Source organism: Juglans microcarpa x Juglans regia, chromosome 4D (genome assembly GCF_004785595.1).
Source record: "Juglans microcarpa x Juglans regia isolate MS1-56 chromosome 4D, Jm3101_v1.0, whole genome shotgun sequence".
In the NCBI taxonomy this organism is placed as follows: domain Eukaryota; kingdom Viridiplantae; phylum Streptophyta; class Magnoliopsida; order Fagales; family Juglandaceae; genus Juglans; species Juglans microcarpa x Juglans regia.
Genome location: NC_054600.1, coordinates 32,999,641 through 33,026,520, shown reverse-complemented (window position 1 = coordinate 33,026,520; position 26,880 = coordinate 32,999,641). Strand labels below are relative to the sequence as shown.

The 26,880-nt window shown below is 38.7% G+C and overlaps 2 protein-coding genes across 8 annotated transcripts; both read left to right on the top strand.

The window, feature by feature from the left end:
- The first annotated feature begins 490 nt into the window (after positions 1-490).
- Positions 491-26,134, top strand: LOC121261190 (helicase and polymerase-containing protein TEBICHI). Of its 7 annotated transcripts, none has more exons than XR_005939840.1 (26): positions 492-743; positions 1,236-1,684; positions 1,886-2,117; positions 2,217-3,098; positions 6,218-6,282; positions 6,579-6,684; positions 6,832-7,032; positions 7,205-7,405; positions 8,277-8,438; positions 8,516-8,755; positions 8,942-9,154; positions 9,389-9,739; positions 9,883-10,035; positions 10,772-10,990; positions 11,583-11,801; positions 11,958-12,075; positions 12,984-14,179; positions 14,374-14,571; positions 14,966-15,225; positions 21,137-21,326; positions 21,467-21,574; positions 24,164-24,516; positions 24,825-24,933; positions 25,027-25,164; positions 25,408-25,767; positions 25,874-26,134. XR_005939840.1 is itself a non-coding variant. In XM_041163429.1 (26 exons), the coding sequence occupies exons 1-26, from the start codon at positions 708-710 to the stop codon at positions 25,654-25,656; spliced, it is 6,561 nt and encodes a 2,186-aa protein (XP_041019363.1). In that variant the 5' UTR covers positions 492-707; the 3' UTR covers positions 25,657-26,134. The 7 variants fall into 7 exon arrangements, 5 of the variants coding, with proteins under 5 accessions (XP_041019363.1, XP_041019359.1, XP_041019362.1 ...); XM_041163429.1 differs by having other exon boundaries at positions 1,236-1,338; positions 1,426-1,684; positions 25,408-26,134; XM_041163428.1 differs by having other exon boundaries at positions 493-743; positions 12,990-14,179; positions 25,408-25,504; positions 25,583-26,134.
- LOC121259491 (60S acidic ribosomal protein P2-like) lies at positions 22,235-23,684 on the top strand. Its single transcript, XM_041161096.1, has 2 exons — positions 22,235-22,397; positions 23,058-23,684. Exons 1-2 carry the CDS (start codon positions 22,235-22,237, stop codon positions 23,471-23,473), a joined length of 579 nt encoding a protein of 192 aa, XP_041017030.1. The 3' UTR covers positions 23,474-23,684.
- Positions 26,135-26,880: the final 746 nt, after the last annotated feature.

The following is a 26,880-nucleotide window of genomic DNA, read 5'->3' as shown; positions in this document are numbered from 1 at the left end:
TGAGGGATGTCCTCCCAATCCTCACATATGGAAAAGAAAAATGCTTAATGGCCCAATTGTCTCTCATTTTGACCGTTTATTTATTTTATTTATATTTTTAAATGATTAAAAAAATAATTAATAATGAATTTATATATATAGATATTTAAATATTTAAAGATATTTAAAATAAAAAAGCACAATTACACTATTAATAACTTCGATAGAACAAAATATAGAACTGAGTAGCATTACCCCCAATTTCCCATCAGTCTCGAATCGTTAGAAAAATAGGATTTAATTATAAATTTTGTATGAAAATTAAATATCCCAAAATTAGCCAAGAGAAAAGAATGTCTCTTGAAAGACCTCGTCATGTAAATACATAAAAGGAAAAGGGCGCCGTTGCAAAATTTTCAAAATTGGCCAGGATTTACTATGCAAAGTAGGATTTTATTACAAATTTTGTATGAAAATTAAATATTCAAAAATTGGCCTGGAGAAAAGAATTCCTCTTGAAAGACCTCGTCATGGAAATACATAAAAGGAAAAGGGCGCCGTTGCAAAATTTTCAAGATTGGCCAGGATTTACTATGCATCCACACCGACTTGGCGAATGAGAATTCAAATTGGCTCCGCCTCCGCGACGTCGCAACTAGGCTCCGAGAGCACGCGGCGGCGAAACAGCCAGGGTTTCGCGGACCGATCAGAAACTTACGTCTTTGATCATGGCGTCTGGATCGCCACGGGGGCGCATCGATAAGGTCCGTTTCGAATCCAACGTCACTTTTTTCAAAACCGGAGTCCCAACGGTCGTCTTGACTCTTGATGCACATAACTTTTTTTTCTTTGGTATTTTATGCATTTTTTTGTTACTTTTTGGTTTAACTAGAAGATGAAGACAACAAAAACGGGTATTATGTTCGTTTTTGAATAAAAATCTTGCAGAAAGAACTTTGGTAAAATGGAAAGTCCCCGACCCACTGTCTGTTTGCTGAGAAAATTGGGCGAGAAAGAAGATATGGCATAATGTGGTATAGATTGCTTTTCCTTTTCATCTTCCACAACCAGGATAACCAAACCCGGCCTCAGTACTCCGTGAGAAAAATAAATTTCAGACAAGATTTACGGCTTTTAAATTGGGTCTTCTCTAAAATTAGTAGCCTAACTATAACTTGCTTTATAAAGGTAGTGCCCGCTTTAACGCAACTTGGTGGGGTTCTGCCCAATTTTGTGCTCGGTGTTATGTTATACAGTTTTTTGTTTCGAAGAAAAGGAAACAAACATCTCCTGGTTTCAAGTCTGGGAGAAGCAAAAAACATGTGAAAGCTACCTTTGAAGGCTCTCCAAGTGCCAAAGGTACTCTGGAAAATTGTTTGGTGACTTCAAAAGACGATAACAGTCCTAGGTCTTCATATACAGTTCATGATTCCTTGGCTGGGCTAGATGCGGTCAGAAGAAATTTGGCACTGGAGATTAATAACTCTTCCAAGGATGAATTTAAGCAGCCCTTATTTTCAGAAGAATTGCGCCCTGCAACATCTGAAGCAGTTGAAGTGGCTCAGAACGAAGCATCTCATGGATTATCTGTAATGGGTGAAGCTGCAGTTGGAGATTTGGCAAAAGGTTCCTCAAAATTTCCCCACGGTGTGGATAAATCAGACCTAAAAAAGTTCGCTGCTGATTTCCTGTCTTTGTATTGTAGGTATTGTACTCTAAATATCAGGAACCATTTATATCTACATCCTTTACCGATGATTGGATTAGCATTTCTCATTGGCACTTTCTTCTGGATTGTTCTTTCCGCTAGTGGCATTGAGGATGATTCAGCAGTTGCACTGCGGTTACTTTATTCTCTAATTTTTGTTTTAGGTTATTTAGATTTCTGAACCTCTATTATTTGCAGCGAGCTTAAACCAAGTGTAAATTCACAGTCAGAGCCAGAAGTGAATGAACATAAGAGACATTACAGCCTACTGTGCCTCGATAGGATGGATAAGACATCCAAGAAGAAGTGCAATACCAATGGTTCACATTTAGAAGGTGAATTCACTTGCTCTAAAAAGAAAAATCTTGAGGACATGCAGCCTGGTGATGTTGATAAAACTGTATTATCAGTTTTTAGTTCTTCTAGAGAGGTAAGGTCAATTTGAAACAACTCAGTTATAAATCTTATAACCAGATTTTGATTATTGATTTAAATATGATTTACTATCGTTATTATTTTTCCTGGTTAGGTTATTGATGGTGATAGTCCGGTTGATCTTCAACCATGCTTGAAAAAATGCAGCAATACTCCTAAATCATCTGTCAATATGACAGAATTACGTACACCGGGTTCTTTGACTGTTAAAGCATGCAGTAATGAGACCCCCAAGTCAATCCGTGGAAGCTCCATATTTTCACCAGGAGAAGCTTTTTGGAATGAAGCAATTCAAGTTGCTGATGGTTTGTGTGCTCCTCAGGCCGCTGAAGAAACTCATAGTACAACCCGAGATCATGTCTTGAACTTGTGCAATTTGAGAAATGGTGTCTGTCATAACAACTCAATGAAAACATTGAATGAGGATGAGGAGAGAGCCTGGAACATGGAGTTAAGTGCTTCTTTGGGGTCCCTGGGGAAGCATGCAAAAGATCTGCATAAAGAAGTATCCCCACTTCCTGTTAAGCATTTTGACTTTTCATGCGAGGGCAAAAACCTGAATGAAAGTACCTCACACCATCATGGTGTAGATGGTTCAAAATGTGCTACTCATAAAGGCAGTGAGCAATCTGAATGTGGTTCTGTAAATGTCAAAGGGCTAGAAACCAGTAATATCTTGATTCGATGTGACAAAGCCCACTCAGACGAAAAGTTGCATGAGGTACAGGAGATGACTTCTACTATTGTAATTAACAAAGAGGCTGGGGGTATGTCATGTCCTGATAATGGTTGTATGACATCCAATTCACCAGTAAATGAAATCAAGAATTTGGTTCTTAACCATGAATCTGATGAAGCAAGTACTCCTTCAAGTTTTTTGCGTCTTGAAGATCGTTCAGATCTACACAGTTGGCTTCCATCTGAAATATGCAGTACATATAGAAAGAGAGGAATTTCAAAACTGTATCCTTGGCAGGTAGCTTTTAACTTTCAATGAACTTAGTGATCTATTTGCTCATATGAATGGATTATGGATTAAGATGATTTTTGCAATTGTTATCATATTATTACGTGGCTTTAAATGGTTACTGCAGTGGTCGAGTGGGGCATGATATATAAGTTGCTTTTTCTTCTGCCTTGAGTAGATAATATGTGTTGCTTATTGTTGCACCTCTTTCTGTGTTTTTCAATGGTCTTACTATTTATGTGCTTTAGTATCAGATATTGTAAGTTAAAGATATCTTTTTTTTTTTTTATAAGTAAAAATATTGTATATATCAAAAGGAGAAACCAAATACATTGAATGTATACAAGAAAACACCTTGCCCAAAATGACCCAACAAGCCCTTAATGACCCAAAAAACCCATAAAAAAACCAACCCAAAGTACATCAGACCCGACCTCAATCCTTGTTTCCCGTAGAACTAAAATTCTACCCGAACACCAACCCGAACACCTTGATTCCGGTCTTCACAATACCCTCCCTTTAGACTTCCCTCTAGTTGAACTACCACCCTTATATTCGTAGTTGATTGTCGAAAAGAGACGCTGTAACTCCCTACTTTTCTTGAAGCTTCAATTGGTTTCAAGTGTGCGGCTTGCCTCGATCGCAGTAATTAGTTCGTTAAAGTGGTCTTCACATCCTCCATGTGAAATTCCCACGAACTGCTGAATCTCGTTAACTTTAGGCAGAATCCAATCCGCTATTGGAAGAAGAGAGACCAGGGGAGCCACAATATCCCCATCAACCTGCACTCCCGACTCTAGACATTCCTCTATACAAGGCACCAACGCCAAATCCATTGGTTCTCCAGTAACTCCATTGGTTCTCTCCAATAGTATCGGGGTCCTCATTGGAGATTCTGGGGTGACAACAAGTCCCTTCACCTCTGGGGTGATAGCGGATCCTACATCTCCTTCAGACCTCGACAATACACCTTTTTCCTTCAACTCTGACGAGGGAGCCATAGTTTCTTCAGGGACCAAGGGTGTAATACCGACTATCGATCTATCCTGTGTTACACGAGGCGAATGACATTCCATTACTGATGTCTCTACGCCAATACCCGATGTAGACCCCACTTCAAATAACCTAGATTTCCTTTTGACCCGTCATACTCTCCTGGATCTGGTTATAGGGACAGGGCTGAATCCGATCTTCCGTTTTCCTTTTTTAAGTTTAAAGGATTCGGGCCTATCATGTTTCTTACCACCTTGTTGCCTCCAGTTGAAAGCCGATCTATTTTCGTAGACAAGAAAGTTATTGCTGTATTCAACTCGACAAGTTGAGTTTCTATCTCCTTTAGAGAATTGTGCATCTCGACAAGCTGGTCTTGAGGCGTGATTGGCAGACCCCCCCACACTCTTAACCCCCGAAGCATGTCCCGTCTTTAGAGCTGCCGCATAGGATTGCCTCACCACCGAGGATGTACTTGGGTCTTTCTCCATGTTCTCCCTCCCTGCCACACCACCTTGTCCTTCCAAGCCGTCACTCCCTCTCTTGCCGAAGGAAAAATGATGCAGCACCTCCCCCATCCTTCTTCAATCACTGCCCCCCTCTTCAGGAATGAAAATAAAATTCCTCCTCCCCCCACCACCATACTCCTCTACCGCCATATAACGTCCGCAAGCATTCGAGCAGTGATGCGCTGTGAAACTGCGTCAACCTTCCTGGACAGTGGAGAAAAAATCTTGTTTCTTATCCTTAGTACACGCTTCTATGGCCTTGGCCAGCCACTGCACTGTTGTCGAACCCAGAATCAACTTAGATATCACCCTTCGACTCCTTTCAATAATGGCCAACATGCTCCCCTCCTTTACCAGTGTAAAGGATTTAGATTCTATGGCCAACTCCATAGAAGAACCCATACTGACCCACTCCCCTTCTTCAACAACCATTCATCATCTCAGAGAAACCAGATCAGAAATCCGTTGGGAGCTGCAAGCACTGCGAAGTTGTGGACTCCAGGTCGTGCTCACTGCAAGCACTGCAGAATCGTGCTCACAGAAGACGCCGGAGCACTAGCCGGAGCCTTCAGGGTCGACAGCACGACCAACAGAGCCTTTGGGAGGATCGCCGGAGTACTCTGAGAGGCAATACAGCGATATCTAAGATGCTGGAGGTTGAACCAACGCCGGACGGCCCTCAGCGAAGTCGCCGAGGTCCGTCGGCTTTATTTGTGCCAATGGTGCGGTGTGTCTCGCCAGAAAAAGGGTGGGTGGGGGCAGACCTGGTTCCTTAGGGTTTTCGCGCTTCGTATTGTTTTCTCTCTCCTCTGGACTGACGCCGGACGGCCCTCAGGGAAGTCGCCGGTGCCTGTCGGCTTTGTCTATGACGATGGTGAGAGGTCACTCGCCGGCAATGGTGGTGGCGGCTTCCTTAGGGTTTTACGTACAAGAGAGTTTTCCTTACGTACGAAGATAGTCCTATTATTAGATACCTTTATATGAGAAGCGTAGGCGCATAAGCTTCTTGGATATTCCTTAATTTGTTTATGAATTCAAAATTAAAATCTAATATTGGATTCATATCTCATACTTTGTTTTTTTAAGCTTATCATTCTTATAGTAAATAGGGGCCACTTCTATGTACTTACTTGGGAATTTTAATGAAGTTTTTTTACTTATATAAAAAAGAGTAAATAGGGTCTGCAATTGCATGTGCAAACATAGGCAGGATTCGCAACATAGTTGTGTTTAAACTACTCAAGTTACACCTATAGGTCATTTACCAATGGATCACAATGAACTACTCCTTCTTTCTGTTTTAAGTGTTTTCTTTTCTTGTTTTGGAATGCCCCAGGAGACATCTACTTTTTAAAAGTTAAAACTCTTCATTATTGCCCTTACATTTTGAAAAGATGCGTACAAGACTCATTAACCCATGTCACCTCTAGTACAGTATAAAGGACATTTTAGAATTCAAACTAATACATATTATTTGGGACAAAGTGTGTGTGTGTGTATTTGCAGTATCTTTGGTGTAGTTGGTAGCCCACTTTGGTGTATCCATATCATATTCCTATCGATTTGGCTGCCTGTATCCTTACTCCCTAGGCTTTAAAGCATAATGCACACACTTTTACCAAATTTCAGGTTGAGTGCCTTCAGGTGGATGGTGTTTTACAGAGAAGAAATCTAGTATATTGTGCATCTACAAGGTATTTTCCCGTGTATTTGGAATTCATCTTAAATTTTTTGTCATGCTATTGTTGCTTAATCTTTTTATTTTTATTTTTATTTTTTATTTTTCTCATTCTTCTACTTTTTCAAATACCAACCATTGTTTTTGGATGGTTGTGGCACCGAGATTGACTTTGTTCCGGGCATCTGGTGCCATTCAAGAGAAAAAAAAAAAAAACCATTGGCAGTTTCTAATCCACATATTCCATAAATTTATGCTCTTATTACACGCTTTAACGTGTTATTTGTTATTTCTAATCCACATCTGCCACAGTGCTGGTAAAAGTTTTGTTGCTGAAATTCTAATGTTGCGGCGGGTCATATCAACTGGAAAAATGGCACTACTTGTCCTTCCTTACGTATCAATTTGTACAGAAAAGGTGCTTTACTGTTTTTCTGTTGAACTTGAAGAAAGCATAAGTTAGTTATGGTTGACTTACTAAGCACGCACACGCACATACATAGAGAACAATATATATATATACATATGTATATATTATTTCTTGTCTCTGTCCTGATTGGTGTAGGCAGAACATCTGGAGGTTCTTCTTGAACCACTCGGGAAGCATGTTCGTAGTTATTATGGAAATCAAGGTGGTGGAACACTTCCTAAAGATACTTCTGTTGCTGTCTGCACAATAGAGAAGGCAAACTCTTTAATAAACAGATTGCTTGAAGAGGGTCGCCTATCTGAAATTGGAATCATTGTGATTGATGAGCTACACATGGTATTTTACTTGAAGCTTGTGGGATATTTTTCAGTTTATGTATTATTATGCAGATATGTTGCTCAATTCACTTTATTTTCTCTTCCAAAGGCTTTTTGCATCTAGCTTCTTTTAGGCTTGTGCTTTCTGATTATGCTACATAGTGAGTTCTCGTGCTTATATTTCTTAACAGGTTGGTGATCCAAGTAGGGGCTATCTTTTGGAACTTATGTTGACAAAGCTTCGTTATGCAGCTGGTGAAGGCAATTCAGAATCAAGTAGTGGAGAAAGTTCAGGTAGGAGCAGTGGTAAAGCTGACCCTGCTAATGGTCTGCAAATAGTTGGAATGAGTGCGACCATGCCAAATGTGGCGGCAGTTGCTGACTGGCTCCAAGTGAGTGGAACTGTAGATCATTAGTGAAGTTCTAGTGTTTTATTTTGATGTAAAGATCTGCTAGTGGCCACTCTGTTCTGATCCAACTGGCAGATCTTCTCCTTAAGAATGGTATGGAGGGTACAGATTGGCTTTAAGTGAGTGGAACTGTAGATCATTAGTGAAGTTCTAGTGTTTCAATTTGATGTAAAGATCTGCTAGTGGCTGATCTGTTCTAACCCAAATGGCATATATTCTCCATAATAATGGTAGGGTGGGTGAAGTCATGGGATCAAGATCTATTGGATGTGTTTAACTTGCCAAACACAGGAGGATAAATGTAAAGATCCGCAAGTGATCACACTTTTTAACATAAGAAGGGCATTAATGACTTAAAAAGCTTCTAATGCACCTATATGTGGTTAAGAAGGGCAATGATTTAACAATAGGGGCACAAATTGGTTCATAGATGTTTAAATGATACACACTATCATCATTACATCTTAGGCTTTTCAATCTGATGGAAAGACTGCACTTGAAATATTTTATTTTTGGGGTTTCAGTTATTATATGTCACCTTCAGGTTATTAAATTATTGCTGAGAGATACATGTATATCAGGAAGCTTTAATCTTCACATATTTTGTTTTCAAGTATATCCTATGTATCTATAGTTCTCATGCTTTTATTGCTTATAAGAAAAAAACATTACTATTGTTGAACATGTTTTTAGGAATTTTATTCATATCAATACTATTGCTTGTTAAGGTGATCACATTATTGTTTTCATCTTGCCTTGGGGGGAGAATATGAAGTGTTGCCACGTGATTGCTGTAGACTGTAGTGTTCTTGTGTGGTCAATATGAGATTTATTTTTCTTAAATCTGATGCAGGCAGCATTATACCAGACAGATTTTCGACCAGTTCCATTAGAAGAATATATTAAGGTTGGCAACACAGTTTATAGCAAAAAAATGGACATTGTTAGAACAATTTCAAAAGCAGCTGATCTTGGAGGTAAAGATCCAGATCATATTGTTGAACTGTGCAATGAGGTAGGGGTTTCTTATGGCGCAAAACTGTTTTTATATTATTATAGAAGAACAATATGTATCAACTGAAAATATTTCAGGTTGTTCAAGAGGGTCATTCAGTGTTGATATTTTGCTCTAGTCGAAAAGGATGTGAATCAACTGCAAGGCATGTTGCAAAATTCCTGGAAAGATTTTCTGTTAATGTTCGTAACAATGAAAGCGAGTTCGTTGATATTACTTCAGCTATTGATGCCTTACGAAGGTGTCCTGTTGGATTGGATCCTATATTAGAAGAAACTTTCCCTTCTGGCGTTGCCTATCACCATGCTGGCCTCACGGTATTTAGGATTTTTTTTTATATTTTTATTTTGTTGGGGTTATGTGTATCATTATTTTCTCATGGTATATTCTTGCTTACTTTCTTTGTCATTTGAATGGATAGAGTATTTTCTACTATTGATGACGTATTGACTGTTGATCCTTGTGAGATTTCCATATTTCTAAAGGTTGGGCTCGTTCTATAGGTTGAGGAAAGAGAGGTTGTTGAAACCTGTTACCGCAGGGGACTTTTACGCGTCTTAACTGCTACATCTACCTTAGCTGCTGGGGTTAACCTGCCAGCTAGGAGGGTCATTTTCCGACAACCCAGGATCGGTCGTGATTTTATTGATGGGACAAGGTACAAACAGATGGCTGGCAGGGCTGGTCGGACTGGAATGGATGCACAGGGGGAGAGTGTAAGTTTTATTATGTAGTTCCTGTTTTTTGTATGTTTTCCTGTGGTGATTACTGCTCTTTTTTTAATGTTTTAGTTTGTTTGTTGTTAATTTCACTAATGCTTGTTTGTTACCATTTTTTTGTTATATTTTAATTCCACTATTTTCATTACTTTTTTGGCATATTTTGGTGAAGTCAAATCACTGCTTTTATATTAACTTGTTGATCTTTTTCCTGATAATTTACCCATTCAGGTACTAATTTGCAAACCGGAAGAGATCAAAAGAATTATGGGACTTCTTAATGAAACCTGTCCACCACTGCATTCTTGTCTGTCTGAAGATGTGAATGGAATGACTCATGCTATTTTAGAAGTTGTGGCCGGCGGAATTGTTCAAACTGCTAATGATATTCATCGATACGTTAGGTGTACTCTTCTCAATTCCACCAAGCCATTTCAAGATGTAGTGAAATCAGCCCAGGAATCTCTTCGGTGGTTATGCCACAGTAAATTTCTTGAATGGAATGAAGATACCAAGTTATATAGCACCACACCCCTTGGGCGTGCAGCTTTTGGCAGTTCTCTCTGCCCAGAAGAATCTCTTGTAAAAATTGCACCTTCAATTTCCCTTTTGATTTCCAAACTATTCTTTCACTGTCTGTGCAAAAGTAATGTTGGTTTAAGTAATTGTTGGAACAGAAAAAATTGTAGATGAGATTTACTATAAACTTTTGTTTGGTCTCCTAGATTGTGCTGGATGATCTTTCAAGGGCAAGAGAAGGATTTGTGCTTGCATCTGACTTGCATTTAGTTTACTTAGTAACACCAATTAATGTTGACGTTGAGCCAGATTGGGAACTATACTACGAGCGGTTCATGGAATTATCTGCTCTTGACCAGGTAATTCTTCTTGAGTAATGCTAGATACAATTCTAGAATGTGCAAGCCTCGTGTACTCCCTTTGAAACAATGGTTAAATTTGGGACCCACATGAAAAAAATCAATGACTCTTTCTGCTGGTTTGTATTTGGATGTTCTGCTTCTCATCAAACACTGTGCTTCTGTGACTTTGAATTAGAACTTCACTATGAACAACCTTTTGTGGTTCATATTTTGGAATGTTATTAGAGACTGGTTGGAGGCGAGTAACTGCTTTGTTAGATATGGGATGCTTTCTGGCATCATTATAGGCAAGTCTGAATGTATATTATGAATTTGTTTTTGTTGTTTTTTTCCCTAGCATTATTGGAAGGTGACCGCATGGGCTGTTTGGTGCTGTGAATACCATGAGGAGATGAAAAGATTGACCTCTCTAATTGGATGTCTCTGGGGACACTGGCAAATTGTGGGTTTTTTTAAGAGCAACTCGAGATTTTCCAATTTCTTGAAATCAATACATAGCGTGGTTTCTTTCTTCATTACATGTGTATGTCCTTTTTCCAAATCGATCTTCATAATCACACTAATATTGTATGTGAAACTTTGACTTGACTTATGTCCCCCGACTATAGCTTTTAGCTTTGCATTTACCTGTACAATTGAAAATACAAGTATATGGAGTTCGTTGTTTATTTTTTTGTGAATCCAATATAATTTTGAATCTCTTAATTTCTTTTCTTAATTGCATAAAATGCAGTCAGTTGGCAATAGAGTTGGAGTGGTGGAACCATTTTTAATGCGCATGGCGCATGGTGCACCTATGCGTTCTTCAAATCAGCCAAGAGATTTGAAAAGGTTGCAAGGCAAACATGAAAACAAATTTGCGGTCACAAACAGTTCAATCCTTTCAGATGATCAAATGCGACGAGTGTGTAAACGTTTCTATGTTGCACTGATCCTATCAAGACTAGTGCAGGTGTCTATTATATTTCTTACTTTTCCCCAATCTGTTAATGTAAGCAACCCCAATATTTTGTATTGCATGTTTTTTATGAGGTTCGTGAATTTTTTATTTGACTATGACTTGGGATAACATGCAATTCTATCTTGTAGTCTATCTTCCATGATTTTTTGTATGGATCGCTTGTCAGATTGTATGAAATTGATAGCATGTCAGATTGTATGAAATGGCCGAGTTGTTGCCGGCCTTGAGATTTCTTGTTTATTATATATAGACTGTACAAAGAATCTTTATACATGAAAACAAAGCTGTCCACTAACTACTACTAACTAAATCAAGGAGTGCTGTCGTCCATTACTAAATCAAGGGATTGTTGTCGTCCATTGACTAATTGAAAGGGAAGAGTAAATCAAGGATTGTTGTTATCCACTAACTCAATCAAGGAGTGTTGTCGTCCATTGACATTGCATATCTATTTGTTTGGTCACCTAGATATGACTCTAATTCCTCTTTATCTGGGAGGGATATTCTAATTCATTATTTATTTTTGGTTTTCCCCACCTTGCTAAATACATTTTTTTTTTTTAAAAAAAAATCTGGGGTGAAGGAAGTTCCTGTGGTGGAGGTTTGTGAAGCTTTTAAAGTGGCTAGAGGAATGGTGCAAACCTTACAAGAGAATGCAGGAAGGTTTGCATCTATGGTTACCATGTTTTGTGAGAGACTTGGATGGCATGATCTGGAAGGCTTGGTTGCCAAGTTCCAAAATCGCGTTTCATTTGGAGTAAGAGCAGAAATTGTAGAGCTTACTTCAATTCCATATGTTAAGGTACCCCATTTTGTCAAATTTCTTTTTGTTTATTCATTGAGGAGAACCTCACCAGTGGCTTTTGTAGTAATCTGGGATTGGTTTTTTTATGTTTGATTTTTAATATGAGTATTCTTTAAATGGTCAGGGATTGACTATTCTACATTTGACTTTTAGGGTTCTCGAGCAAGATCACTTTACAAAGCCGGCTTGCGTACCCCTCTAGCAATTGCAGAAGCCTCCATTCCTGAAATTGTCAAAGCTCTTTTTGAATCTTCTTCATGGGCTGCACAAGGTGATACCAGACATTTTCAGCATATGATTTCTTTAGTTAATAGTTATAATTTACATGTGATGCATGACATCATCTATGTTCTGTACTGAATTTTTAAACCACAGGATCTTCTAGAAGTTAAGCAGTATTTGATTTGATGTTTATTAATGAGATTGCTTGACATAACTGATGCAGAGTTGGTTTTTGGAAAATTTCTTTGTGGAGTTTCATATGTTAGATGAACTGCTTTCTTTTGGACTCACAATATCGTTATTTTTCATGATTATCATCAGCCTTTTTTTTTATATGTTGGAAGCAGTTGTAATCTTGTTGTGCCCATCACAACAAGATTCTTTAATCTGAGGTTTTACACTCTCTTAGTCTTTCTTCGTTTGCGGATAATCTTTCCCATTGAGTAATGCTATGTGGTTGACTTTGTTTATTAGGTTGCATGATGCGATGATTGTTGTGCAGGAGGTGTCCTGATTGTACCTTATTCATGATGGTTGGAGCTCTATTGCCCCACTAATCACACTTTCTATAAAAGTGAGGATATGATTATATAACTAATCTGCTACCGAATAAAAAAAGGAAAATCGAGAGAGAGGACAAGAATAACAAAATACTGTTCTATTTAATCCCTGGCTTTACGGCTGTTTGTACTGTCATTTCTGTTGCCAATATGGTTAAATATTTTCAAAATAGATTCTTTTTGTGCCTCTTTATTAGTGGTGGTAGATTTTATGCTTTATACCCCTTCATGCTCTTATCATTCATTTCCTGCTTCAAGATTAAGTTGTTCTCCTATAATTAATCTCTTATCAAAATATCTAATCCATACATGTATTTTTTTTTATCACCTATAAAAACTGTATTATTTTTTATGTATATATTTAATACTCACGAGTAAGCTATATGAATGTTAGAAGGTTCAGCACAAAGACGGGTACAACTGGGAGTAGCCAAGAAGATTAAAAATGGTGCACGCAAAATTGTCCTGGATAAGGCTGAAGAAGCAAGGGTGGTTGCTTTCTCGGCTTTTAAATCACTGGGATTTAACGTTCCACACTTTTCTCGACCCTTAATGTCAACTACCGTTGGCGATCAAGTGAGGCAAGGAACTGCAACCACATCTTTTGGAATTGACACTAGCAGTAATTTTGATGTGGTGGAGCACATGAATCATATTTCCTCCAAGCCATCCATGGAAGAAAATGACAATTCTGATAAAGTCACTTTGGAAAGTGAAGGAGAGAAGTTAATAAGAAGATCGGATATCGATTTGTTGGCTTCAGAAGAAGTAAACTCAACAGCTGCAGTACACTGTAACTTTGGTACCGAAACTTCTGTGGTACCAGTTGAAGGTTCTGTAACCAGTGGTGCTGAACTGAATGATACTGTTGGTAATACCAAAAGTGCAGACATTACAGACTCTATTGATTTAAAAAAACCTAATGCCATTTCCAGGATAGGTGATGGGTATCTTTATTGTGGAGTACCAGAACCACACAACATTTTGTCTCTTGGCATTAAGAATAGCGTTTGTGGGAAAGGCCCTATCAATGCAATTAGTACTCCTGGTGGATTTGATTCCTTCTTAGACCTCTGGGAGACTGCACAGGAATTCTATTTTGATGTCCATTACAACAAAAGATTGGATGTGAACTCTGTTGCCCCATTTGAAATACACGGCATAGCCACTTGTTGGGAAAATTCTCCTGTATACTATGTCAATTTGCCTAAGGATCTAATGTGGTCTGACAAAAGAAGAGAGGATTACTCATCCATGTGTATATCTGGTGATAAGAGTAGTGTTTCACTTCCTGAGAATTGGTCGGAGATAGTTGAACGAAGATGGAATAGGATTCGTGAAATATTGGGAAAAAGAAATGTTAGAAAATTTACTTGGAATCTAAAAGTTCAGATTCAGGTTCTTAAAATTCCTGCAGTATTAGTTCAGAAATTTGGTTCAGATCTTGCTGGGAAAAACACGGGCCTTGAACTAATAGACAACTCATACTTATTGTTGTCTCCAGTTAATATTAATGATGGAATTGACATGTCCATTGTCACATGGATCCTCTGGCCTGATGAGGAGAGAAGCTCCAACCCAAACCTGGAGAAGGTAATTAGAAGAATCATATTGATTAGTTTTGGAACAGATTATGTTTTTAGTTTTCACAATGCCGATAACTTTTTACTTTTTAATTTCTTAGGGCCAAATGAGTTTGAAAATTTTGAGTCTTGTTATTTAACTAATAGTACGATGGTGTTCATTTCTTGAACTGCCTTATGAAGCTGTGATCATGATACAAATAGGAAGTTAAGAAACGGTTATCCAGCGAGGCTGCAGCAACTGCTAATCAGAGTGGGAGGTGGAAGAATCAGATGCGAAGGGCTGCACATAATGGTTGCTGCTGTCGGGTTGCACAAACACGAGCTTTATGTTCTGCACTCTGGAAGTTGCTTCTTTCCGAAGAGCTTATTGAAGCCCTCATGAATATAGAAACCCCATTGGTAAGTTATCTTTTTCTCTACCTAGCAACAAGTTATCTTTTTTCTCTCTGCTACAAACTAGAGGAGATCTGTTATCTGAGGCATTCAGACTTTCTGATGTGTCTTGTCTTTGGTACCTACACGATGAGATAGTTTTGGAGCATGTAAATCTCACCATTCTTCTTCATCCTTTTTTCAATGATTTTTTGACCTTGATAAATCTCTTCATCCTTTTTTTTTTTTTTTTTCAAACATGCAAAGCTATGTATGAAAAGTGCTTTAGCCACTTTGGGCCAGGAATGCAATAGAAAGTCATCGATCTGTGGAACCATCTAACCAATTTGTGGAAAAGATGCAGTCTTCTATTGACTAGATGCTTAAAGTATTCATGTTTATATGCTTGTGTGTATGTTAGGTTAATGTTCTTGCAGACATGGAGCTTTGGGGAATAGGTGTTGACATGGACGGATGCCTCCAGGCACGTAATGTGTTGGCGAAAAAGCTGAGGCATCTTGAGAAGGAAGCTTATAAGCTTGCTGGCATGACATTTTCATTATATACAGCAGCAGATATTGCAAATGTGCTGTATGGGCACTTGAAGCTTCCCATACCAGAGGGGCACAATATGGGAAAGCAACATCCAAGTACTGACAAGCATTGCTTGGATTTATTAAGGTAATGGTAGAGATATTTTGTTCCTGTTATGGCTCATTTCCCATCTAAAGATGAATTTTTATGTGGTAATTGGATCCTGTAATATTTTATGCTCCCTCCATCTTCTACACTTTTTTTGGGCATAGCCAAGTACATGGTCGTATACAAGAGAAATACCTAGCTAGGGTTAGATCCATCTTCTACACTTATCAGGACACAAAGGAAAGAATGCCCCCTTCTGATAGATTTTCCTCTTGAAAGAAAATATTTTGAAGACCGTATATTCAAAGTTGTGGAATTAGATATATTCCTAAAATAGTGAAGGTGGCACTTCTGGGTAGTGTGATGAATAAGATATTTGACTATTTGAAATGAAGAAACAATATGGGACTATGTGAAATAGAAAGGAAAATCAATCCTTCTAGGTGGAGGGTGTTAATTCCAAGTAACTATTCAAAGTCTGCAGTTGAGTTCATCTTTGTTTGTGATAAACTGAGTTACTCTTTTTGAGGATCAGTCTCATATACATCAATGTTGATTTGGAAAGTGCTTGCATTGGCCATACATAAAACCTGCATCGGTGTTCATATAGTGATGCATATGAATTTTCATTGTCCATTGTGTTTATTAGAATCGACAGTATATAAGACTTGAATTTATTGGGGTCAAATCTCCAACCCTATGTTGTTAGAACCATTTAGGGTATCTTTGTAAGGCCAACAAGCTTAAAGTTATATATGCTATTGACTTGTCGGTCACTTGCTTGCCTTAAATGTTGTTGGAGTATTACTCTGTTGAAGCAATTCCAGGTAATGGCAGCATTATCAAAGAATTCAAAAGCATTATATTTCTTTAGAAAACCTTTCCTGGATAATGCAATGAACGGTGTGGTGGATAGGATTATTTTGTTTCATAATGGGAGTAGGAGATTCATGGTTCGATCTTTGTACAAGTGTTAAAAGTCCAGACCCACAATCCTTTTCCTCAGAAGCGGAATCGGAAATGTAAGGTTCCGCCTAAGGTAGCTTTCTTTGTTTGGACAGCTGCTCTTGACAAAATCCTTAGTATAGATAATATGAGAAAACATGGGCTTATTGTACTGATAGGTGTTGCATGTATAAGAAAGATGGGGAATCTGTGGATAATTTATTATTAGATTGTGAGGTGGCTAGGATTTTGTGGAATGATATCTTCAACAGGACTGGTTTTGCTTGGGTTATGTGTTGTAGGGTGGTGGATCTACTTGCTTGCTAGAGAGGCCTTCAGAGTAGCTCCCAAATAGCTGCTGTGTGGAAAATGATTCCCGTGTCTTATGTGGTGTCTTTGGTTGGAGAGAAATGGCCGGTACTTTGAAGATCAGGAATGTCCAGTGGACGTTAAAGAGATTTTTCTTCAATACTTTATTCAGTTGGGCAATTGTCATTGATTTCAATGGGCTAGTTTTCATGATTTTCTTGTAGCAGTTCCTAGTATGTTTCCTTCTTATACTGCCTGTATACTTGGGCTATGCCCGTTTCTTTTATTAATAAAAACTTTATTTTACTTATCAAAAAAATGGTTTCTTGATAAGTAAATTTTTTTATTTATAATAGTAGAAGACTAGGCAACACCCGAGTGCATGGGATGTATACTAGAGCATACACCTAGTTAGATATATTTTTGTGGATAATTTCCTTGAAATATATATTATTTTTATAAGTAAAAGGAAAATTTGTTCATATTAATAGAGAAATAAGCGAAGCCCAAGTGCATAGGACGTATGAAAACACCTAGTGAAGTGCTATTCTGGAATATATGCAATTTTCTTGGGCATGTATATGTTTCCCTCTTCTTTTAATCATCAGATTGTAAATTATTACTTGAGGAAAAGATTTGTAAAATACTTATCAAAAACGGAAAAGATTTGTAAAACAGCTATGCCATGCTGTATATAAAATGTTAGGGAAGAAAGGTATGGCATACTCAATAGTTGTTTGTTACAAACTGGTGATGTTGAGGCTAATGCATCCATATCATTTAAGGCAAGTGAGGAAAGAATGTGTTCTCAAGAAGGTAGAGGTGGCTGCAAGCGATATGAGGGGAGGTTTTTTAAGATATTTTACCTTGTGCTATGAAACTTCCTCTGCGATGTTACCGAGTATTTCATTATGTTGAAGGTGTCAACAAGGCAAAAGGATGGTGAAAAAGAAGGGCAGGCAGTAACTGAGAAAATTTGTGAGTGCTTAGGAGACAATAGTTTCATATAATTAGACTTAAATCCTTGGGTCACGGCTTTGTATGTGAGATGGGGAATCCGTGGGTTATCTTTTATTACAATGAGACGTAGCTGGCACATTATAGCAAGTTATTTTTCAACTTGCTACGGCTTAATTGGGTGATGCCAATAAGTGTGGAAGATCTCTTTGCATGCTGGAAGGGCCAGTTTGTGAGCCAGCACGGTAAGACCTTGTGGAAGATGATCCTAAGTTGTTTGATGTAGTGCATATGGAGGGAAAGAAATCGCCAAAGCAAGGAATATTGAAGGCCTTAAGGCGCTCTTTTTTAGTACACCAGCACTGAATGGCAGCCAACCTTCGCTCTCAAAATTTACTTTCCTGGACTTTCTTGCTCTTTTTTCTCTCTCTCAATAGGTGTGTTTTGTTGTGTACCCGCCTGTGTTTTGACTCTGCCTTTCTTACTTCTCTTGATCACTAATTAAACTCATCTTAGTTATAAAAAAAAAAAAAATTTCTTCTAAAAAGCATTTTACATTTAATACATGAGTTGTAGTGCATCCCTGCCTGTTGGAATTGTATTAATTTATCTCCTCCTGAATCCTTAAAATTTGGTCCCTTTTTATAATATGCAGTGTTGTGCTTATTTTGTAAGTACTAAGAATTTTATTGATGTAGAGAAGTTTATGGTTGATGCAGATTTTAACAAGGGTTTTTTTTTTTTTTTTTTTCTCTAGCAAGTAAAATATTCATAGATAAACTAGTAGATTACAGGTTACAAGTTCTAATGGGGTGGGAGTCCCCTACAGTCTTCCCAAAATCAGCAGATACATCACGAAAATAAGAAAAAATGGATCTAGAGCCAAAAGTTTGCCTCACACCCATTTCCCACCTGGGGAAGCTGCTTGAAGCTGTTTTAATATGGTCTGATAAATAAACTATATTACTGCGGCTTGGGTTGTGTACTGCATCTTGTTGGTTTGGACTGGCTAGAAGAGACTTTCATGTTCACTTTCACTTGATCCTTGGTTAGGGAAAGCAGGAATGTAAGAACGTAGCAACTGGAGGATGCGTCGATATGCCGGCATAGGACCTTCACTGTCTGTGGTGGCGCTTGTGGTTCATGCGCCACTCTAGGAGATAAGGTGGTGGTCGAATCTAGGAGATACGAAGCCACTGATCCCAGTGGTGCTGTGCGTGACGGCGACATGTTAGGGACCTCAGTCTAGTCCCTAAACATTAGGGGTCCGCTAGCTTGCCTTGCCTTGCCTTGTGATGACTGAATGACTCTTGCTAACTTGCTTGCCCTTGAACGAATTGTGGCAATGGAGGGTCTCTAGGTTGATGGAGGTATGATGTTTAGTGATGGAATTGATGATGATGAGTTCGGGTGATCTAAGTGATGATTTGGTGTGTTTGATGCAATGTGGAACAGCTTGAAGGTTGCCCTTGATGTTGGCGCCACTTGGGTGATGCTTAGGATTGGTATGGTGAAGTGAGACTAGGGTTTTGGGTGGTGGCTAAGGGGGATTACGAAATTGGGAAGTGATGGACTAGGGTTAGCGTGTAGGATGAGTTTCTAGGGTTTGGAAGGATGTGGATGAGTAAGGCTAGGACTCCTAAATTGTGGGAGGCAATTTAGGGATGATGAGAATCGGCTAAGGCTTGAAAAGGAAGGATTTGGTGGTGCTTGAATGAGTTTAGAGTTGTTCCTTGAATTAAGGAATTGGAGATGGAATATAGGATTTGGATATGACAAGAGGATGAAGATCTTTGGTGGGATTTGGAAAGATGGAGAGGAGTGAGCTAAGATTCCTAAATTGTGGGAATTAGTTTAGAAATGATTGGGTTTCGGTTTTGGTAAGGGATGAAGGTTTTTGGTTGACTTGAGAGTGATTCTAGGAATGGAGAGATTTTAGGGATGGAGTGATTTTAGGGTTTGGATTTAGAAGATGAGGTGAGGATTCCTAAAATGTAGGAATCTCCTTGTGGGACTTTAGGGTTTCGGCTAGGGCTAATTTGGATGAAGGGAGGCTAACTTTGGAAAGTGGAAATTATGGAAAATATGGTATTGGAAAGATGGAGGATTAAAATATGTTTGTGAGGCAAGAAAACACAAGAAAATATATGAACATTCAAGAAAATAAATGAACAACAGTGGATGATATGAATATTGAATAGAGAATGGAAAATATGCAAGAGATGGATACTTGAATTAACACCTATTCACGAATTGCAAAGTGATGAAACAACGATAGATAGATAAATGGACAACATCTATTCATGAATTGCAAGGTGTTTATCCTCTCCTTGGGATTCACGAATTGCACCCAAGTGCACAAGTGCAAAGACACCGAATTGATCTCAAAACAAATAAACCGTCCACAAAGGAATTTTTCAAAAGATGTAAAATGAAATGTGTAAGGTCTTATTTAAATCAATAACATAAGTGGGAAACCCTAAAAGCCCCCTTGTAAAATAGGTTTTGTGTGGGCCCCATGATGGCCCATGTCATATGTTGGCCCTTGGTGGCCTAGGCTGAGCCATGCCATGGGGCCATGGACATGGCTAGCATGTGTGTGGCTGATATTGCCCAAGCAAGGGGCCTGGACGCTGTGGCTGCTGCTGCATAGGCACGCTGACTTGCTGCTGGGGCGCGCTGGGCTAGGCGATTGGGGTTGCTGGTCTGCTGGCATGGCCCAGGCAAGGTGCAAGGTGCCTGGGTGCTGGGGGTGTGCGCGCTATGTGCGCTAGGTGTGCTGGGCGCGTTGCTGGCATGCTGTGCGCTGTGAGTGCTAGGCAGGCTATGCGTGCTGGCAGGGTTGTCCTCGGGGCATGTTAGTGGTAGTGTCAAGGCATGGGCCGTGGGGCTGTCCAGCCTTGTCAGTGACAGTGTCAAGGCATCAACTATGGACCTATCAAGGTTTTTCATGGCATCGTTGGCAGCTTGATCGTGGGCCACAAAACTTGGGGTATTGACAAGGCTTTCTCTGGCAAGGCGTGTGGTGGTCGTAGGTGGCCACTGGCCAGTAGGCAGTAGGTCGGTGCATCTTGGTGCTACGGACGGAAAACGACGAAAAAAGGGGAAAAAAAAATCTATGGACAGCTCCGGCGTTGGCCGGACAGGAGGAGGGAGGGAGGAGCTGAAGCTCCAACCCCTCTGAGCCGGAGGAAATGGAAGGATGCTAACGGTTGGGTAGAGAGAAAAGCACCTATGGAGAGAAAAGGTTCTATGCTTTCACGATTTTCCAGATTTTAATAAGGTTATTGGTGTTGAAGGAGGTCCAACTGTGTTTTATATGGTTTGAAATGCACTTCTTTTTTTTTTGGCAAATAAGTGAAAAAAAAAGCACATGTTTACATGTACTGGTGACATTTTATTCAGGGTAATATGTATCTGCATGCCATTTACGCTACTTGCTGATTTTCCTTTCAAGTTTTTCCTTTGGATAGCAAGGCTCAAAGTGATAGAAATTCTTGTTCAATGATTGTTCCAGATAGGTTGAGTGGGTATAACAGAGAAAGCACACGCTAGAGCCTTCTTAATTTTAGTATATGATATGTCTTGAATTTTTCTATTGCTCTGCTTGCATCTCATATACATATGTATTTCTCTATATTGTGCACATAGCATTCTAGAATATAGGATTTTCATTGGCCGATCTCACATTTGCTAAGCTATGCATACCAACCGCCAACGGTATGTGACTTCATTTCAGGCATGAGCATCCTATTATTCCAGTCATTAAAGAGCACCGTACATTGGCAAAGCTCCTAAACTGCACATTGGGATCAATTTGTTCAATGGCTCGACTATCAGTGAGGACGCATAGGTACACACTTCATGGTCATTGGCTCCAAACGTCAACAGCAACGGGTCGGCTTTCAATGGAGGAACCTAATCTTCAGGTTTGATTTCTTCTCCCTCTTTTTCTTCTTTTTGCTAAGTTAAATCTAAAAACTAGTGTAATGAACTATTATTGTAATCCTTTTTTTTATATATATATTTATTATTTATCCTCATTGTTATTATTTTTTGAATTTTGAAGTGTGTTGAGCATGTGGTTGACTTCAAAATGAACAAGGATAAAGATGGTGATGACACCAGCACTGAGCCTTACAAAATTAATGCTCGTGATTTTTTTGTTCCTACGCAGGTAATGATCTTGTGTATATGTGTTTATGGTCAGATTCACTTCAAATTGCTCCATTTTTTTTTTTTATTGACGATCCAATTTTATTAAAAAGGCAAAGGGATGCAACATAAGTAGAGCATTGGCAATGGACTAGCCAAATGCCAATGCAAGTCCATAATTTGGCTATATGTTAGAAAAAACATCTGCATTGGACTAGCCAATGCTTCAAAGCTTAACATGTGAGCTACAGTCAATTAAGAGGGTCTTCCATTATTGGCAAGTTAGTGTTCACCATTCATCACATTATTTTATTATTTTCATCAACAGCCCCTTCTTTCTTTCCCTCGTTCTTTTCTCTCTCCTCAACCTGCAAGCTTCTTGCTCTCTTCTCTCCCTCGTTCATCCCTCTTCTCTCCCACGTTGCCGGTGAAATGTCGTCCAATGGTTACACGATTTCCTCCACGTCGTCTAGGATGTTAAGCCTCCAGACAAAATGTAACTAGAAAGAACAAGATGTTGAGCCTCCCAATTGTTTTCTCTTCGTCGATCAGCTTCTCTTCGCAACCCCGTTTTCCAATCTTCAAATCCCCCTTCAATGGCGCAAAAATCCAGCACATTAGCACGATTCGCGTGCCTCCTCAGACGGTGTTGTTCCGAAACCCTTCATCCTTGGTAGTGATGATGGCGAAGCGAGAGGAGGAAATGAATGAAATTAGGGTGAAGACTACAGAAGAAATCAACGAAGGGGTGGTCGACCTCAAGGGAGAGCTCCTCATGCTTCGCCTCCAGAAGTTTACCCACAATGAGTTCAAAGTCCAGCGAGTTCCATCGCATACACAAAAGGGTACTTTCCCTTTCAGCCCGTCTTATTTTTTCAAGGCTGAGATGACTTAACTCATTATAGATTGATGTTTTTTGCTGGAAATGTGGTGTTTGTTGCTTTACTTCACTGATCTTGGGAGACTTTGATATCAGTAATAATATGGTTTGGTAGGAGATATCACCTAGATTAAGCTGGGATGAATGGACGGTAATAACCCCAAGTTTATGTTTGAATCTAGATTAGTTAGTTTGAATGTCGTTAATCGACAGTCTTTAAGTTGTGGGGGCAGGATTTGGGAGTGAATAAACGGTAATAACCCCAAGTTTATGTTTGAATCTATCTCTAGGCCACTTCATTGAAGTTTTTATTTCGGAATAGTTCAATTTTCCGTCATCTTTGTTAATAATATGAGAAGAATCCTTCCATATAGAACTGAAGGACGGTAGCTCAAGATGGCTAGTGGCAAATTTCCTTCTTGTATCATAGATATGACTCTGCTACCAACATGTGGCAACCTCAATAAACAGAAATGAATTAATTTTCTTGATAGGATTCAATTGGTATTATCATTTTGGCATATCTTTCTAGTGTGTGATTGAAGGAAGCTTGAGGCCTTTTCAGAGATGGGTTCATAGAATTAAACTAAAAGAAAATCATTTCGTACTACCACGTAATTGGTAGGTTACATTGTCTTTCTCTTTGTCTTGGGGGAAAAAAAACTATGTTTATGCTTGGATTGGTTCAATGCTGTTGAAACTTTGTGTGTTTTCGGGGTTTTAGTTTTGGGAGGGAACATCAGGCCTTCAGCTGAGAATTTGAAAGACATCCTTGGATCCGTTGGAGCCGAAGTTGATGATGATAAGATTGAGCTGCTCCTGTCTGAGGTGAAGGGTAAAGACATTACTGAGCTTATTGCATCTGGAAGAGAGAAATTGGCATCTGTCCCTTCTGGTGGTGGTGGTGCTATTGCAGTTGCAGCAATAGGTGGTGGCGGCAGTGCTGCTGCTGCTCCTGCTGCAGCAGAGCCAAAGAAAGAGGAAAAGGTGGAAGAGAAAGAGGAATCAGATGATGATTTGGGCTTCAGTCTGTTTGATTGAGAAATTAGGATAGCATGTATGTTTCAAGATTACTCCATCAGGGCTTGGTAAAATCACAAGTTCATGTTTCTGCAAGCTGTTTATTTTTTATTTTTTAATGTCTGGTTCTGTTTTAAAACTGGGAAGTTATGCAGAAATCTTACAGATTAACTTAGTATTGTTCTTTCGAATATTGCACGTTGTTTTCTGGTCCTTGAGATATCGATATGATTTCTTGTACATGTAGTTTGTAATTGGTTTTAGGATGAGGAAGAATTCTCTAATTAAAATGGAATTATTAATTAATATATGAAGTGTATTTGCAAAATATAAAAAGTAAAAAATAAATTAAAAAAATTTGTCAAATATTATTAAAATATATAATATTATATTATTATTTTGACTTTAAGATGGCTAGTCCAATGTGGGTTCATCTAGCCAAAAATTGAGATTCTAGCTAAATCTTAGACTTGGCTAGCCATTGCCAATGCTCTAAGTACAGTGTATCCAAACTTCTAGATGGTGTCTCTCTTATATACTTTTTGTGTACTCGGATTGTTACTTTTGAACTTCTTTATAAAGATTATTATTACTTAATACAAAAAGTGTACTTGGGTTTTTGCGTTGGGGCAAGGTTGGGGGAGGGGGCAGGGAATAATTTCCAAGTCTGTATTACATTCTGGTTTATTTCGTTCCTAATTTTTATTGCAGGATAACTGGTTACTGTTAACAGCAGATTATTCTCAAATAGAACTGCGGCTGATGGCACACTTTTCTAAAGACTCCTCACTAATTGAACTTCTTAGTAAGCCGCATGGGGATGTTTTTACTATGATAGCTGCAAAATGGACTGGGAAACCTGAGGATTCTGTTGACTCCAATGAACGAGACCAGACTAAGAGGTTGGTGTATGGCATTCTTTATGGAATGGGTGTGAACACCCTCGCAGAACAACTGCATTGTAGCTCGGGAGAAGCTGCAGAAAAAATCCAAAGCTTTAAAAGTTCTTTTCCTGGTGTTGCTTCTTGGCTCCATGAAGCGATTGCATCTTGCCGTCAGAAAGGGTGAGGATATTTTCTTGTTTTTCTTCTTGCTCATCACTATTCTCAAACAAGGATAAAGATAACGCAAGCAATGGACTGGGAATTTAGAAACTTCCTTTCGTTTGGTTATTTTCCTTCATTTAAACTGATGACTTTGAAGATTGGCAAGATTTATATCTTTTTAACTTCTTAGTTATCAAACAACAACTCATGTTCTTTCATTTATCATTTACCTTGTAATTGGTGTTAAATGATTGCTCTAATGGCACGTCTATCTTCCTGTTTTTGTAATACAAGCTGTTACTTATCTAAGCACATTTGTGTTCTAGATATGTGGAAACCCTCAAGGGGAGAAAGCGTTTCTTGTCAAAAATTAAATTCGGAAACAATAAGGAAAGATCAAAAGCCCAGAGACAAGCTGTCAATTCTATTTGTCAGGTAAAACTTTTTTCTGTTGTGGTGGGGATGGGAATGGGTTTTAGATGTGGTATAGAGTTATAATATTCATGTATTAATAGTGGATTTTTATAGGGATCTGCTGCCGACATTATTAAGATTGCGATGATAAATATTTACTCTGTGATTGCCAAAGGAGTTGATAAGCCTGACTCTGGTTCACTTGCAACACAGTTTGAAGTTCTCAAAGGCCGCTGCCAAATTGTATTACAGGTCACTTGTGAACACTGCTTACTTCTGTTGTTTTCTATACTTTTTTCATCCTTCATGTATTTCCAGCAATCTGAAAATGCCAGAATATACGAATAAACAAGTAGAAAAATAAAGATGGAAGTTCATCCTTTTATCTTCCTCAATGTATTTGCTTTTACAAATCTTATAAAAAAAAAAAAAGGTATTTGCTTTTACAGTATGTGCTTCGTGAAAATTGACAGATGCTCTGTCATTGCTCTCCAGGTACATGACGAATTGGTACTGGAAGTTGATCCTTCCGTGACAAAGGAAGCTGCATTGTTGTTGCAAATGAGCATGGAAAATGCTGCCCTTCTTCTTGGTATGCTATCTACGGTTCAAAATTTTTATATTCGGAGAATTTGTTCCTTCTGTAGTTTATTCATGATTTGTTTTTCAGTTCCTTTGCACATCAAACTGAAAGTGGGAAGAACGTGGGGTTCTTTGGAACCCTACCAGGCTGATCAATTTTGAGATGAGCTATTATGCCTGATCGTGAATTCTAGGGGGAGGTTTTATTCTGGCAAAGGAAACCGAAAGTGTGTCATGACAGTCAATGGTGCTGATTGATGGACATTTGAAGCAGTATGTTAATTTTGATCGAGTTAAATGCCAATTATCAGTTTTCCTAGTTATGAATCAGCACATCCCTTCACATATTCTCGTGCCAGATTTAACTCTTCATACACAGGGCAGCCATCTTATCTATTCTAGTCATGCAGAGGGTGTTACGACTTGATTGAATCACTTGAGTTGCAGTTGCAGTTTTATATTGGCTGTCATTGGGAAGGTTTGCTTTGAAAGAAGATATTTGAGAGGTTTGAACATCCCTGGGACCGTAGCCAGACAGATCTTGCATTTGGAAACTGGCATCCATAAATTACCTTTTGGTAGAAACACTGAAGTTAGCGATGGGATTTTTGGCTTGAACTGATGGTAGCCTGAAAATGGGCAAAATGGGTGTCGGTGTTTTAGGGGTTCCAATTTTAACTCAAATGAGGCCTAGGCAAAACATCAACGATTCTTCAAAACCCTTTTTATCTGCAGGGTTTAAAGGATCATTTGCTCACTCAAGAGCAAAGTTTTGTCATAGCTATCTACTGACATAGCTTGTGTTCGTTGTGCCATTCACGCAGAGCTCTGAAAAAGCATATTTCCTTGGGTTGCTTCTGTTCTATAAATAAATGGAGCAATATCATGCATTCGGATTGGGCTGCCCTTGTTATCATCCGGAATGTCACCTATGCTGTTCGGAAAAAAAAGATGCTCACATTGAGAAGGATAAATGAAGAAAATAAAAACCATGAGATGGCAGTGAAAGTGGTCGAATTTTTCATGTTTCACGAGTTTTTTTTTTTTTTTTCCTTGCAATAAAAAAATGTCAGCATTGGGCATTGAGTTATGATGTGTTGCTCTTTTCCACCTCAGATGGAGCAATGTTCTTCACCTCCTTTTAAGGGTTGATGAATAATGACGCATCTAACACGACTGTAATATGATCAGTAGAATATAAATAGAACGATAGTGTAATATACAACATTATCAGTTCAATTCTTTTTATATTAATGTCGTAGTTTTTTTTTTTTTCCCTTTTTAGAATGCCTGTATCTTCTTTTCTTTCTCTCTTTTGGGAGGACGGTTAAGGATTTTTAGCTGTGTTACATACTCACAATTTGGGTAACACAACTGTTTTTAAGT

Coding starts and splice junctions, on each gene's coding strand:
- LOC121261190 (XM_041163425.1), top strand. CDS start 708: ATGGCGTCTGGATCGCCACGGGGGCGCATCGATAAG. Junction 6,283..6,578: donor GTATATTGTGCATCTACAAG/GTATTTTCCCGT, acceptor CATCTGCCACAG/TGCTGGTAAAAGTTTTGTTG. Junction 21,575..24,163: donor ATTTTTTTGTTCCTACGCAG/GTAATGATCTTG, acceptor TTTTTATTGCAG/GATAACTGGTTACTGTTAAC.
- LOC121259491 (XM_041161096.1), top strand. CDS start 22,235: ATGGCGAAGCGAGAGGAGGAAATGAATGAAATTAGGGTGAAGACTACA. Junction 22,398..23,057: donor TCCATCGCATACACAAAAGG/GTACTTTCCCTT, acceptor CGTAATTGGTAG/GTTACATTGTCTTTCTCTTT.